The 16,157-nt window shown below is 39.9% G+C and overlaps 1 protein-coding gene across 4 annotated transcripts in view; it reads right to left on the reverse strand.

The window, feature by feature from the left end:
• Positions 1 to 14,250: 14,250 nt before the first annotated feature.
• Positions 14,251 to 16,157, reverse strand: part of ABCD3 (ATP-binding cassette, sub-family D (ALD), member 3) — an 85,039-nt gene continuing 83,132 nt past the window's right edge. For 3 of the 4 annotated variants that reach the window (XM_006830946.1, XM_006830944.1, XM_006830943.1), the window contains one exon: positions 14,730 to 14,807. In XM_006830946.1, coding sequence (XP_006831009.1) covers positions 14,730 to 14,807 — 78 coding nt within the window. Of the gene's footprint in view, positions 14,808 to 16,157 lie in introns of all 4 variants that reach the window. The other variant, XM_006830945.1, reaches the window with a different exon arrangement.

Raw genomic sequence — 16,157 nt, forward strand, 5'->3', positions numbered from 1 at the left:
TAGAATCTCCAGTGAGTAGTATCCAATCTGTCTATGCGGGGCTGATTTAATGAAATGCAGATAGGTCTCTTGTGATACAATAGTGAATAATTGTTATCAGGACTGATTGTGAGAGTTGGGTATGTAAAGATAGACGTTTTATAGCAAGGAGGGGAGTGATTAACTTTTCAGTCTAGGAGCGGAGGTCCCGGGACCATCAAGGGATAAGAGCGGAGAGCGGGACCCCACCCAGAGAAGTAGTGATGTCAGAGATGGAGGCAGAGACGATGATGTGGAGAGATGGAGCAGCTGGGGACTTTAGACACAGAGAGGGATCGGGGCTGTGTGCTGATGACTGGGGTGCAGGCTTGTAGTGTATACCCTTAGGTTGGTTGATGATGCATGGAGGGGATTATAACCATGGCAATGAAATGATATATAATAGAATGAATGTAAAACTAATGTTCTCCCACGTAAATGATCACATAATTCACAATAAAACATTAAAAAAAAAAATACTAACTAAAACACATAAACAGAAGGCAAAATAGATGATAGGGACGTTCCCTCCTAAAAATTAAGACACTGAGCCCACAGATTGGGAAAAATATGTTTGATAATGGAATACAGAGAAAGGACTACTCCCCAAAATTTATAGAATACTTCAATGCCTCAACAAGAAGAAGACAAATAATCGAATTGAAAACTGGACAGAGGATCCAGGGCCAGGCTTGAAGGGTATACCCTTTGGTTGGTTGATGATGCATGGAGGGGATTGTAACCATGGCAATGAAATAATATACGATAGGATGAATGTAAAGCTAATGCTTTCCCATGTAAACCATCACATAATTCACAATAAACATTAAAAAAAAAAAGTGAGCAGAGGATATGAATAGACATTTCACCAAAGGCTTTCATGCAGTCAACACACATGAAGAAAGGCTCACAGTCATTAATCATTGTTGTTGCTGTTGTTAAGAGCCATCAAGTTGGTTCCAATCCATAGTGACCCTGTACAGGGTTTCCAAGGTGAGCTTGAACCAGAGACCTTGAGGTTCAAACAAACTTTACAGTCCAGCACATTAACACAGAACCACACTAGTTCTAATTAACCACTGTTGTTAAGTATCGTGGAGTCAGTTCCAACTCGTAGCAACCCTGCACAGGGTTTCTGAGGCTGTAAATCTTTATGGGAGCAGAAAGCCTCATCTTTCTCCCGTGGAACAGCTGGTAGTTTTGAACTGCCAACCTTGAGGTTAGCAGCCCGATTCATAACCACTACGCAAATCAAAACAAAAATGAGATATTACCTTACTACAACATAAATAGCAAAGTTCCAATAACCAGAAAACAGCAAATGCTGGCAAGAGACTGGGACCGCCCTATACTGCTGGTGAGACTATAACATGGTGAGACCACTGTGGAAAACAGGACGGCGCTTTCTCAAAAGATGGAAATATGTATACCTTATGATCCCGCAATCCCTCTACTTGGTATATATCTTCAAGAAACAGGTAAATACTGTTTGTCATCCGATAGTACATGGAATGGATTGCAATCATTGTAATGACATGAAGTATATAGGTTTTTGAATGTGGGATTGATGATCTGTTCTGTAAACCTTCAGTCAATTCACAAGAAAAAGTTTTTTTAAAAAAAGGATTTTTAAATTTTATTAATTTTTTAATTATGGTAAGTGTGTGTGTGCATGATTGTTTTTTGTCAGGCACCATCTAGTTGCTTCCAATGTACAGACCCGATATACAATGGAATGAAATACTGCTGGGTCCTGTGACAGCCTCACCATCAGTGCTGTTTGAGGTCATTGTGGCAGCCACTGTGCCGATCTATCATGTGTCAATCCATCTTGTTGAATGTCTTCCTCTTCTCCAGGGCCTGGTCTCATGTCCAAGTACAGTATTCCGGCTGTACTTCAGAGACAGATTCTGGCAGTCCATGATACTCTCAATATTCTTATCCAATACTACCGTTCAACTGCATTGATTCTTCTGTGGTCTATATACACACATGCATAAGAGGAAACTTCAAAAAGTTCATGGGAAAAGTCAGTTCAGTTCATGGGAAAATTTTCATTTCTCCACAAAATTTTTGAAGCCCCTTATGCATACTAAAAACCCACTGCCAGCAAGTCAATTCTGACTCATAGTGACTCTGTAGAGGGCCTCCAAGGCTGTAAATCTTTACGGGAACAGAAAGCCTAATCTTTCTTCAGAGGTTTGACTAATGTGTTTGAACTGTGAACTTACAGTTAGCAATCCGGTGCTTATCCTACAATGCCAAACCATGACTAACTAACACTAGAACTAACTAACTAACTAACTATATACAAGGAACCTTGGTAGTCCATGATTGTTGTTGTTGTTAAGTGCCCTGGAGTCAGTTCCGACTCATAGGGACCCTGTACAGGGTTTCGGAGGCTGTAAGTCTTTACAGGAGCAGAAAGCCTCATCTTTCTCCCGAGGACCAGCTGGTAGTTTCGAACTGCTGACCTTATGGTTCACAGCTCGATTCGTAACCACAATGCTACCAGAGCTCCTTAGTCCGTGATTAAGTGCTGGTAATCAAAAGTACAGTTCAAACCCATGAGTTGCCTTTTGGGACAAAGCTGTAGCAGTCTTCTATAAAGATTACAGCAGCTTGGAAATGCTATAGGGCAGTCGTACTGTGTCCTAAAGGGTCACCATGAGTGAGAATGAACTCAATGGCAATGGGATACACACATATAAAACACATCATTTCCCATCTCAGTATTTCTTGTATATACTGTTTAGTAACTAATAACATTCATGTTTTATAAACATCAAAATTAAACCTTTAAAAATGTTATGCTTTTTTTTGAGTATAATTCTCAACTCTTCAACCATTCTGTGGGAGGATTTGTACTGCTTTGATGCAGCTAATCTGAAACTACCTTTTCCATGTTTCTCTTTCTTTATGTTTCTAGACTAGAGTTAAGCAAAAGAGAGCTCTACGTAAGGTTTGGACAGGAAATGTGAAGCAGCAGCCATTACTCTTTGAAGGCTGTCATTAGAGGTGGAGAGAGAGAGAGAGATGCAGAGGTATCAGCTGACTCCAGCTAGTCTTTGCGCTCCCCTGCTCTGTGACTAGCGTTTCTTTCTGACTTCTAGCCCTACTAATCAGCAGCAACCCCAGATCCTCCATCAGGTGCAGAGGGAACTATTTTCCATAGACTTCTCCACCAGCTCTAGTAAAGTCCAAGGAGAGAGACAGACTATATTCTTCTGTGATGGTCCACAAAGGCTTCCTCCTACTGTTGTCCAGCTTCCAGAACAGAGCCTTCCACTCCCTGGTGGCTGCCCTGGGAGCATGAGGACCAGTCCATTCACCAGGTATCCTCTTCTCCACTGCTCAGTTCGGGCCACCTTCCCAATCTCTCATCAGTTAGTCCTCATCTCTGGGTGGTGCAAACAATTAAGAGGTTTGTCTGCTAAAGAAGGGTGGGTGGTTCCAGCCTATCCAGTGGCACCTCAGGAAAAAACAACAACATGGAAATCTATTTCCAAAAAATTAACCACTGAAAGCCCTGTGGAAACAGTTTCACTAGGACACACATGGGTCACCATCAGTAGGAGTTAACTTGGCAGCAACTAGTTTTCCCATTGATGTCATGGGTCACTGTGACTTTCCACTGACCAGGAGTCCTGGTGCTGTAGATCAGTGGTTCAAATCCACCAGCTGCTTCTTAGAAACCCTACACAGGGTTGCTATGAGTTGGAACCAACTGGAGAGCACTTAAAAACAACAGGATCTCAAAGCAGTATATAAATAACGGCACACAGCCTATATACATTAATTGTAACTGTATTCATGTTTCTAACACATTCTTTAAATTTTCATTTGGAATCCCTCTCTACCTGATGGTGATTACCCTTGAACATTGCCTTTTCCCTGGAGTTGTGTCAAAATCCAACCTACCACCACCGGGATTGGTTTCCACCTTCTCTACCCCTTCTCTGACTATCCTCTGCCCTCCAGCCCAGGAAATGCTGTTCTTATCTGGGTGGGAAAGCTTCACTCTTCCTCCTCACCATTGCCTCCTTTACACCTGCTGTCTGCACCAGTCCGCACCAGCAGACTCCACTTTCTCTGCCTTCAGCGACCATGTCCCCTCCCAATCCATGATCACAGAACAGCCCAAGCTGACTGAATGGGGTTGTTGCTGTTAGGTGCAGTCAGCTGGTTCTGACTCATAGCAACCCTGTATAGAGTTTCTGAGGAGTGGCTGGCAGCTTTCAACCACTGACCTTGTGGTGACCAGTCCAGTCCTTATCCTACAGTGCCATACCAGGACTCCAGAGCAAAAGGGTATATCAGAGGGAAACCCCCACATATAAACATTTTTAAAGAGATCATTCCAGCTTTCCAATGTAAAAAAAAAAAGGATTTAAAAAGCATTCTCAATGACTCATAATAAGATTTTATCAAGAGTCATAATCTAACAGGAGTCCTGGTATGGTGCTGTAGGATCAGCACAGGACTGCGAAACACAAGGTTGGCAGTTCAAACCCACCAGCTGTTCCTTGGAAACACTATACAGTGTCGCTGTAAGTCAAAACCGACTCGACAGCACATAACAACAATGTAATCGAACAATAAAAAGAAAGCAAACCTAAACTGGAATTTTGCTCATCATCTGTGGTGAAGGGGAATTGGTAAGAAGGTGAGAGGTGGGCTTTCTCTTTCCTAAAGTAGACCACATGCAGCCCTGTGCTGTAAGGCAGATCCCATGTCTCTCTGACACTGCCCAACCCTCATCCTGCTACACTTTCCTCCGGTCTGAGTTCCCCAGTTACCCGCATTGTTAATATCTTCACCCCCCCCCCCTTCCAAACAGTGAAAACATGTTATTTCCTTTTAAAAACAAGCAGTCTGCATGGGAGCAAAGATTAAATCTTTGTGGGCTTATCAGATTCTCAGAAGAAAATCTGTTTGCTTTCCTGGGTACTTTTAAATCATGCTCTGCTCCAATATTAGCTTTACCCAGTAGTATCCACCAAGCCAGCATTATTAACATTACCTGAGATGTTAGAAAAGCAAATTCTTGGTCCGCACTTGACTGAGCTAGTAATCTCTGTTGTAACAAAAAATACCTGTGGTAATTCTAGTGCCCACTGAAGTTTGAGAATGTCTGGTTTAATTCATTAAATCATCAGAAACAGGTGAGTACTATTTTCTGCCAGTGAGAGGCGTGGAGTGCCTATAGACCAAACTGGGGCATCCCAGCCCTTGAAGATTATAGTGTTCAGACTGCTCTGAAGTGAAAACAAACAAGAATTCATAAAAACCTGTTTTCTGTTATCAAGTGAGTTAAGTGGTCTAGAGTTTTCCAGCCCCTTCTAGGCTAAATTCTATGATTATAAGTATAAGTAATTGATAATTTTTTACAAAGTGCTCTTTTCTGGGGGAAATAAAAATCATTTTTAAAAATCAAGGAACTTAAAACTGAGAAATTTCAGTTTATCTTGAAGATACAATTTTTTTTAAGGGAACCGAAAAAAATCTTGAAGGCAAAAGTTCTTGGCAATCTTTATGCAACCTAATTTTCAGAAACTACCCCCAAAATATACTGTATATGCAAAATAACTTGGCATCTCTGAACACATTTCAGGCCAAAGAATAAGAGAGGCAACATTGGAAAAAGCAGAAAATGCCTCTTCCTTTGTATCTATATTAATAGAAATTTGGGACAGGAAGGTTTCCTTGATGACTAACATTTTGGCGCCATCTTCCGTCCCTGAGAAGAATACACAATTTGACCAGATGTTCATAGATTATGTTATAGAGCAACTAAAGGAATCACAAATAAAACCCAAAATACCTTTAAGGAAGTAAGAATGAAGGCAGGTGATGGATTGAGGGTTCTGCCTAAATTCACTGAACAGGAGAGAGTCTCTCTAGGTTGCTGCAGCTCTACCCCAGGTCCCACTACTCAGGAGTGTGGTCTGGAGGCAGAAACTGCAGCAGCATCTGAGAAGTAACTAAACATGAAAATTCTCGAGCCCCACCCCAAACCTGAAAACCAAATCCACTGCCTTCCAGTCAATTCCAACTCATGGTGACCCTGTGTGTTACAGAGAAGAATTGCTCCACAGGGTTTTCTTGGCTATAATCTTCACCTAAGGAGATCTCCAAGCCTTTCTTCTGCACTGTCACTGGAGGAATTCAGACCACCAACTTTTAGGATAGTGTTGCTGGCTGTCCATCAAGTCAGTTCCAACTCATGGCCACCCATCTGTGTCGAGAACTGTGCTTCATAGCGTTTTGAAGGCTATGACCTAAGTTGAGTGTAAACTGCTTACTGTATATAGGGGACTATATTTCCATTCACACTGAAGTCTGAGAAGCACTGCTTTTACATGCTTCCCCCAACCAGCTAGCCTGTTGTTTCTGAGTCCTTTCACAAAGGTAAGGAGAAGGAAGCACTGTGGGTCAGGGAGGCAGACGCATTACCAACTGGGATGAGAGGATGTCATTTATTAAACTTAAACATCTGCATGTTGCTAACACTATGCGGCAAAGGAAAAATAGCTATGATGGTATTACAAATATTACAATTTTTGAAACCAGGCAATGCATACGTCTGCCCTACCCCAAAGCTTTTCAAAGTCCAAAAGCATTCTAATTCCATTCTACTGATTTGTGCACCCTGCTTCCACCTGCCTGAGTCCTACTCATCCCTTAAGATTCTTTTTAACATTCCTGGAACTCACCCAGGAATGTTTTTCTCTCCACTGCACTCTTCCTATTTGCTCACATCACTCCTAAAATTCTTAGTGTTATGCAGAATAACTTCTTCTCCGAGAAAACACCAAATGGAGGATGATGCATGTACAGCAGAGGTCCCAAGGGCCCGGAGATGAGAACTTGCAGCAACTTTAGCTGTGACCTGCAGGGGTTGGGCCAATGATAGAGTCATGTCCAAGGCTTTGGAGCTTGAGGACACAAAGCCAAGCTGAGTGACTTCCTGACACCAAGCTAAGTCTCCTGGCCAAGGACATGAAGATCAAATCCCTGGAAATCTATCTCTTCTCCCTGCCGATCAAGATATGACTTTTTTCCTGAGGCTGTCCTTCAAGGACAAGGTTTTGATGAAAATGATGCCTATGCAGAAACTGATGTGTGCTAGCCAGAGGACGAGGTTCAAAGCATAGATCATCTCACAGAGGCTGCAATGACCACATTGGCCTCGTGATAAATGCTCCAATGGATACCCACTGTCATCTGCAGGGTCATCATCCTGGTCAAGTTCTTCATTGCAAGGTTATTTGGGAAACAAGATTGGCAAATCTCACACTGTTCCCTGCAATCTGTACTGGTGTGCCTTATGCCTGTGCTGAGAGGCTCATGTGCCCAAGAAGCTGATGGCCAGTATTGATGACTGCTACACCTCAGCCACTAATCTGCCACTTTGCTGTACTGTGTTGGCTTGGGTTTTGTATGATGCTGGAATCTATATTATTGGTATTTTAAATACCAGCAGGTTTCAGCAGAGATTCCAGGCTAAAATCAGGAAGAAGGAGAGATAGACCACTTCTGAATGGTTAGTCACTGACACAGGATCGGGCAGTGTTTCCTTCTGTTGTGCATAGGGTCTCTATGAGTTGGTACCAACTTGAGGGCACCTAACAACAAGAAGTCACTGAAAACCTTATGAATTTCAGGAAAATGTTGCTTGATATAATAGCAGAAGATGAGACTGTCAGGTTGAAAGGCACTCAAAACACAACTGGGGAAGAGCTGCCTCCTCAAAGGAGAGCCGACTGTATGACATGGATGGAGAAAGTTTTTGGGACCTTCATTTGCTGAGGGGGCACAACTCAAAATGAGAAGAAACATCTTTAAACATCCATTAATAATCAAAACACAGAATATATGAAATATGAATCTACAAAAATTGGAACTTGTCAAAAGTTAAATGGGCACCAAGTGACTGGCTTACAAGGTTTCAAGAGGGAGTTTAGTTTCAGAGTCTGTGGGCAAAGGTAGAAACCCCACTGAATAATTGTCATCTTGTCTAGACAGGTCTGGTGAAAGGACCTGGGGATAAAATTGTTATGTTTCTATAGTTAGAAATTGTTATCATGACTAATTGCAACTGTCACAATGGTAAAGGTAGAAGTTTTGTAACATAAAGAGGAGTAGTTAATCTTACATTCCAGGAATAGAAGAACCTAGGACCATCAAGGGAGTAGAGCACTAGCGGAATGTTGGACCCTATCCAGAGAAGCAGAGACTCCAGAGATGGAGCCAGAGATGAGAGCATGGAGAGGCGGAGCAGCTGAGGACTCTATGGAAAGAGAAAGGCTGTGTGCTGGCAGCCAGGTGCTGACGGCCAGGAGGCAGGCTTGCAGAATGTGTCCTTTGGTTGTGTAAATGATTATATATTCCTGAGTGTTTTTATGTATATCTCTCCCCCTCCCCACCCAAAACAAACAAAACAAAAACAAAAACCCAGAGGGAATAGAAGCAAATACTATTGAATGATGATACAGAGAGGAAATTGTAAAACTGATGTTCCCCCATGTAAACTATCACTCAATTCACAATAAAAACTTAAAAAAAGAAAAAAACACACAAAAATCACCTGAAATGGGATGAATACAGATTGATATCCTAGGCATTAGAGAGCAGAAATGGACTGCTCACCGGAATCTTGACAGTCATACGATTTGTTGTTGTTGTTAGGTGCTATCGAGTTAGTACCAATTCATAACAACCCTATGCACAACAGAATGAAACACTGCTCAGTCCTGGGCCAACCTCACAATTGCTGTCACATTTGAGCCCATTGATTTACCATGCCAGAAACAAAAAAACTGAGCATTTCAAGATCTAGAAGTACAATGCAGTCTGTAATACAAGGAAAACCAATTAATGCCACTATTATTCAAATTTATGCACCAACTACTAAAATCAATGGCGATGAAATTTAAAAATTCTACCAAATTCTTCAGTCTGAAATCAAACAAATATGTAAACAAGATGTACTGATCATTACCAATGAATGGAATGGGAAGGCTGGAAACATAGCCTTGGTGAGAGGAATGATGCTGGAAATCCCAAGATAGAATTTTGCAAGACCAATGACTTATTCATTGCATAAAAAACATAAACATGTGTGCCTCCCCACATTGAATATACAGGAATCAAATTAACTCCGTCTATGGGAAGAGATTGCTATGGGTCGGAACCGACTCTACGGCACTTAACAACAAACAGCAACATGGGAAGAGATGGCAGAAAAGCTCAATATCATCACCCAAAACAAGGCGAGAGACTTTGCTAATATGCAATTTCAGACTAAAGCTAAAGAAAATTAAAACAACCCTATGACAGTCAAAATATGACTTTGATCTTATCTCACCTGAATTTAGAGACCATCTCAAGAACAGATTTATTGCATTATACACTAATGACTGAAGAGTTGTGGGATGATGTCAAGAACATCATCCATGAATACAACAAAAGGTCATTAAAAAACAAAAGAAAGAAAAACCAAAGTAGATATCAGAAAAGACTCTCAAAAGTTGTTCTTGAACCAAATGAAGCTAAAGTGATTGGAAGAAATAATGAAGCAAAGGAGAAGAACAGAAAATGTCAAAGGTCAGTCCAGGAAGACAAAGTCAAATACTATAATGAAATGTGCAAAGACCTGAATTAGAAACCCAGAAGGGAAGAACATGCTCAGCATTTCTCAATCTGAAAAAAACTGAAGAAAAAATTCATGCCTCAGGTTTCAATTTTGGATTCTATGGGTCAAATGGAGTCCCGGTGTGACGTTGTGGGCTAATGCGCCAAACTGCAGTCATTTGAACTGCAAGGTCAGTGGTTCAAGCTCACCAGCTGCTCCTTGGAAACTCCATACAGGGTCACTATGGGTCAGAATCAACTCGACGGCACTTAATAACAATAATGGGTCAAATGAAGTCCTGGTGTGGTGCTGTGAGATAAAGCACTAGACTAGACCGCAAAGAGGGTTTAAACTACAAGGTTGGTGGTTCAAACTCGTCAGCTGCTCCTTGGAAACCCTTTACAGGGTTGCTATGAATCGGAATTGACTCGATGACACTTAGCACCAACAATGGGTCAAATGTAGGTTCCTCATGAGCACAATTAAATGCTCTAAAATACCCATTATGTGCCATGTTATCCACAGCCTGTTATGATTTACACAGTCAAAAGTCCTGTCATAGTCAATAAAGCACAGGTAAACATCTTTCTGGTATTCTCTGCTTTCAGCCAAGATCCATCTGACTCATGATATCCCTTGTTCCACATCCTTGTCTGAATCTGACTTGAACCTATGACGGTTTCCTGTTGTATTTGTATTTGTAGCTGTTTTGGAATTATATTCAGCAAAATTTTACTTACATGTGATATTAATAATGTTCTATGATTTCCGCTTTCCATTGGGTCACCTCTCTTAGGAATGGGCACAAAAATGGATCTCTTCTTATCAGTTGGCCAGGTAGCTGTCTTACAAATTTCTTGGCATAGATGAGTGAGTGCCTCCAGTGCAACACCAGTTTATTAAAATATTTTAGTTTGTATTCCATCAATTCCCAGAGCCTTGCTCTTTGCCAACGCCTTCATTGCACCTTGGACTTCTTTCTTCAGTATTATTGGCTCTTTATTATATGCTACCTCTTGAAATGGTTGAACAAAGATCATTTCTTTTTGGTACAGTGAATGTACCAAAAAGGAATGATACATCTTCTTTTGATTCATTCACTATTTTGCTCATAGAATTCTTCAATATCACAAATTGATGTTTGAAATTTTTCTTCAGTTTCCTTAGCTTGAGAAATGCTGAGCATGTTCTTCTCTTTTGGTTTTCTAACTCCAGGTCTTTGCACATTTCATTATCATACTTGACTGTCTTCTCAAACTGCCCTTTTCTTTGCAGCTCTTTTACCTCATTTCCTCCATTTGCTTTAGCATCTTTACACTGGAGACTAAAAAGCAGTTGTTCAAACAGAACAAGGGGACACAATCATTTAAAATGAAGAAAAGATATGTGTCAAGGTTGCATTATTTCACCATATGTATTTGATCTTCATGCTGAGCTAATATGAGAACTTGGATTATATGAAGAACGCAGCATCATGGGAGAAGACTCATTAACACCCTGTGATATGCAGATGATACAACCTTGCTTGCTGAAAGAGGACTTAAAATAGTTACTGATGACGATAAAAGACCACAGTTTTCAGTATGGGTTGCACCTCAATGTATAACTTGACCAATAAATAACATCATGATAAATAGAGAAAAGATACTTGTCAAAGACTTCAATGTGCTTGCATCCACTATCAGTACTCATGGCAGCAGCAGTCAAGGAACCAAATGATATATTGCATTAGGCAAACCTGCTGCACAAGACCCTTAAAATGTTCAAGAACAAAGATGTCAGCTTAAGGACTAAGGTGTGCCTTTCATACACATATGAAAGCTGGACAATGAATAAGGAAGACAGTAGAAGAATTGATGCATTTGAGTTATGGTGTTGGAGAAGAATATTAAAAGTACCATGGACTGCCAGAACAAACAATGTTTTGGTAGAAGCACTGCCAGAATGCTCCTTAGAAGCCAGGATGACAAGACTTGGTCTCTCATACTTAAAATGTGTTATCAGGAGGGACCAATCCCTGAAGAAGGACATCATGCTTGGTAAAGTGGAGAATCAGAGAAAAAAAGGAAGATGCCCCAGGATATGGGTTGGCACAGTGGCTTAAGCTTAACAACAATTTGTCAGGATGGTACAGGACCATTCTGTTGTGCACAGGGATACTGAGTCAGAATTAACTTGACCGTACCTAATGATGATAGGTAAAATATTGAATAATGCATAAATCATCAAAAGGTGGAAGAATACTCAGGGTCATTGTACCAAAAAGAAATGGTCAGTGTTCAACTGTTTAAGAGGTAGCACATGATCAAGAACTGAAGGTATTGAAGGAATAAGTCCAAGCTGCACTGAAGGCATTGGCATAAAAACAAGGCGCCCGGAATTGAAATGTTTCTGTCAAGAAATTTGGAAGACAGCTACCTGGCCAACCAGTTGGAAGAGATTCATATTCGTGTCAATTCCAAAGAAAGGTGAGCCAATAGAATGTGGATATCATTGAATAATATCATTAATAGCACATGAAAGTAAGATTTTGCTGAAGGTAATTCAAAACCGGTTGCAATATATTGACAGAGAGCAGCCAGAAATTCAAGCCAGATTCAGAAAAGGAGGTAGAACAAGGGCTGTCATTGCTGATGTCAGATGGATCTTGGTTGAAAGCAGAGAAAACCAGAAAGATGTTTACTTGTGCCTTGTTGACAATGCAAAGGCATATAAATATGTGGATCATAATAAATTATGGATAACATTGCAAAGAATGGGTATTCCAGAAAATTGTCATTATGAGGCACTTGTACACAGACGAAGAGGCAGACATTGTAACAAGATGATAGTGAATGGCTTAAAAATCAGGAAAGATATACATCAGGGTTATATTTTGCCACCAAATTTATTCAATCTGTATGCTGAACAATTAATTGGAGATGTTGGATTACATGCAAGACATCATGTTTGAAAAAGTAGAGGGTCAGATAAAGAGAAGATGACTCTTGATAAGGACTGACACAGTGGCAGCAGCAATGGGCTCAAACACGCAGTTGTGAGGATGGCACAGGACCAGGCAGTGCTTTGTTCTACAGCATCACACTAAGACTCTACTTGTTTAGTGCCATCAAGTCGATTCCAACTCATAGTTTCCAAGCAGCAGCTGGTGGGTTTGAACTGCCGACCTTGTGGTTCGCAGTCCAGTGCTGATCCTAGTGCCACACGAGAGCTGAAGGTATCCCTTTATTGACAGAGACCATGGTCAGGCATATCATTATAAAAATCTCAAAATACTAACAGTAAAAAGACCCTAAAAGCATTGAAGGAAAGAGACATTGGGTGCTCAGAGGGCTTCCCGTATGTTAATCCCTTCCCTCCAACCCCAAGCCAAGACTATATATATATATATATATACGAACTATCTGGTAATTAATACCAGAATAAAACAGAACATGCAAAAGTTTTATAGGATATCTGATTTTTTTTAATTTGAAAAGAAAGTGTAAATATACAAGATTACTAAAGAGGTAAGAAGTGAATGTTACGTACTATGGAATCGGTCAGTACATTAAGTTTTACTTCGGTAGTTGATGATTCTTATTATTAATTCTGCACAAAAGAAGGGGGAAAAAAAAATAGAGAAAAACAAACCAGAAGTTACACAGAACATAAAATGTCCTTTTCTGAGCCTCATAAAACTAGATTCCCATCTAGTTTATTGATAATACTCAGTTTCAATTCTGTCTGTGCAAATAACATGTAGTCTTAGCAATGGTGGTTTGGTGAGCTGAAATCAATTTCTCTTAGAACTGTTGTTGCTGTCATTAAGCGCCGTCAAGTCAGTTCCGACTCATATTGACCCTGTATAGTGTTTCCGAGGTTATAAATCTTAATGGGGAAAGAAAGCTTCATCTCTCTCCCGTGGAACAGCTGGTTGGGCTCAAACCGCAGAACTTGTGGTAAGCAGTCCAGTGCTTCCCCGACAGAGCCAGAGTGTTCTTCTCTTAGAGCAGTTCAACATAATATCCCAAATATATAAAAGTTATTCAAGATTCACAAAGATAAGCCAGTGCCCTAGGAAACCACTAATTCGTCCATGTGCATAATAATTGTATAACATATTTTTTAAACATAAAACAAAAGTCAAAGACAGTGGTAAGATACTGCAAACTCAGTGCATTACTTCACGTAGTGCATCCCTATGGCTCATGTGTAGTTTTCCACACCACATAACCACCACACTTCTTATGAAAGGGCTTCTCACATACACGGATCTGTCCAACTCTTTAATAAATCTAAAAACCTCAGAAGATCTTTAGCTTGGCATGTAAGGACTTTGTGTCTTAGAATCCCAAACACTGGGAAGAGTAGGTGTGACATGTAGTAAACAATCCTTGTAAGGAAGACTGCATGTGCTTTTGTGACATCACCACAACAAACCCTCAAAGCAACTCAATACTGAGATGGAGGCGGGCACATTTGTTATTTAGCCAATGAAACTCCACATGGCTTTCCTGGAGTTCAAGGCACTCCCACACATAAAGAACAAGCATAACTGTGGCAGTGAAAGAAATCTGCCACGGTATAATATTATGAAATGGTGTTACACATCTAATGACACATTATGATTTATTATTTCAGTACCATGGGGCACAAGAAAGTGATGCTCAAGACTACCTTGTTAGAACAGGACAAATGATGACCCCCGTTTTAAACAGGGTTCTTCATGGAAGGAAAAGATAGATCCATAAAAGTCAAATTAGCTGACTTCACATGGTTTACATCCCAGGATGAATCAAGTTCACTGATTTAAGCCCAATTTAATTTAGGCAGGTTTTTAACCACAAGAATAAGGGCATTCTTAGTACATATTAACAATTAAAACCAACATATACACAATTAGCAATATCCTATACAATATTGTTTTAACAACTTGTTCTCAATTATTCTCTATCAAGTTAATTTGTCACTTTGTGTTGTTGTTTTTTCTCTTAAAAAAAAAAAACAAGCTCAACTTTATTATATAACACACTTTGTATTTCTAAACATATTCTACAATTATTTCATTGAAGCAGGTGTAGTTCTCCAGATTCTAAGAACCGAATTCAACTGTATCTTCTGTTATCTGTTTGAATTCATAATTGCCTCTGCCATCCATATGCAAGTAGTACTATGAGAAAAAAGAGAGAAAAATCAATAACCAAGAATTCACTTTCTGTCAGAAATTTATGTAAAGCTTGATGATTGGAAATGATTTTTTAAGTTACTAAATCCTTCAACAACTTACACGATAAAGCATAGAATTCTCCAACATAACACTGAAAGACGTCTGCGTTTTTAAAAAAGAATTGCAATGCAACTCTATTTAGAGTTGGATTTTCATTTATGAGAACTAAAATACAGTGTTCCCTATGATTTTAAAGTATTGAATCTGTAAGTAACCCCACAAATTAGAACTGAATTATGCTAACTCCCCAACTGTCATTCCTTCTTTCCTTTCGCTGATTTCCTAGAGCAGCTTGCAGTCTCTAGTTTAAGTATGTTGGTTTGATTTTGCATTTAGTAGAGGGGGAAAAGAGTTATATAGTGTGCCTATATATCCCAACTTCTGAGACACTTAGGACAACAATTATAAAGCCTTCTGTTTTTCATGCACTGATTTTATTTGAAGAAAAGACTTTCATTTATCCATTTTATGTCTTCCTATTTTGGTCCCCAATATTCTAGTTCTCCCTGCCATCCCTCCTTTCCATGATCACTGCCCTGAAGGTTATTTGCTATTTGTCTATACCTTGAAAAGAAGAGGAGAGGCGAAAGTCCTTTCACTGTTCTATGGCTGTGATGTTTATGAACGCCTTAGAAAATACAAAGCCTTGGTATACAAGGAGGCTTCAAAGAGTTCGTTCATTCTATTTTCCCACAAACTTTTGGAAAGCATCCTTTTATCTTTAACCTGCTTTAATTTCTAGTTATTCAATTTCTTATATAATTCATGAGAAATGGACAAATCATAAAATGCCCTAAGATAGTAATAAACTATTTTTTAAAGTCATTGTTTGAATTCTTTAGGACAAAAGAACACAGATTTCAACCTAACCCACTTTCCAATAAAAGCACTTTTCTCCTATGAGTTGGAATAGCAGTGGCAGTGGGTATGGTTTTGGCTAGTCCTGACTTGTATTTAAAATGCCCCTGAACTTTTAAAAAATACTACTTTACCGTATGCGTGCATTGTGGTTTTTTTTAAGGTGAATACTTACACAGCAAATTGCTGTTAAGTGCCGTAGAGTCGGTTTCGACTCATAGTGAACCCTGTACAGGGTTTCTGAGGAGCAGCTGGTGAGCTTGAACCACTGACTTTGTTCAACAATTTATACACAAATTTTTCAGTGACACTGGTTTCATTTTTCACAATGAGTTATCTATCACTGCCTCTAACTTTTTTGGCCATCTAATTCTTACGATTCTGTCCCCTTCTGTTAAGACTAGAACCTGAGCCAAAAAACCTGAGTTCTGGTGT

The sequence above is a fragment of the Chrysochloris asiatica genome, unplaced genomic scaffold (genome assembly GCF_000296735.1).
Source record: "Chrysochloris asiatica unplaced genomic scaffold, ChrAsi1.0 scaffold00002, whole genome shotgun sequence".
NCBI lineage: Eukaryota > Metazoa > Chordata > Mammalia > Afrosoricida > Chrysochloridae > Chrysochloris > Chrysochloris asiatica.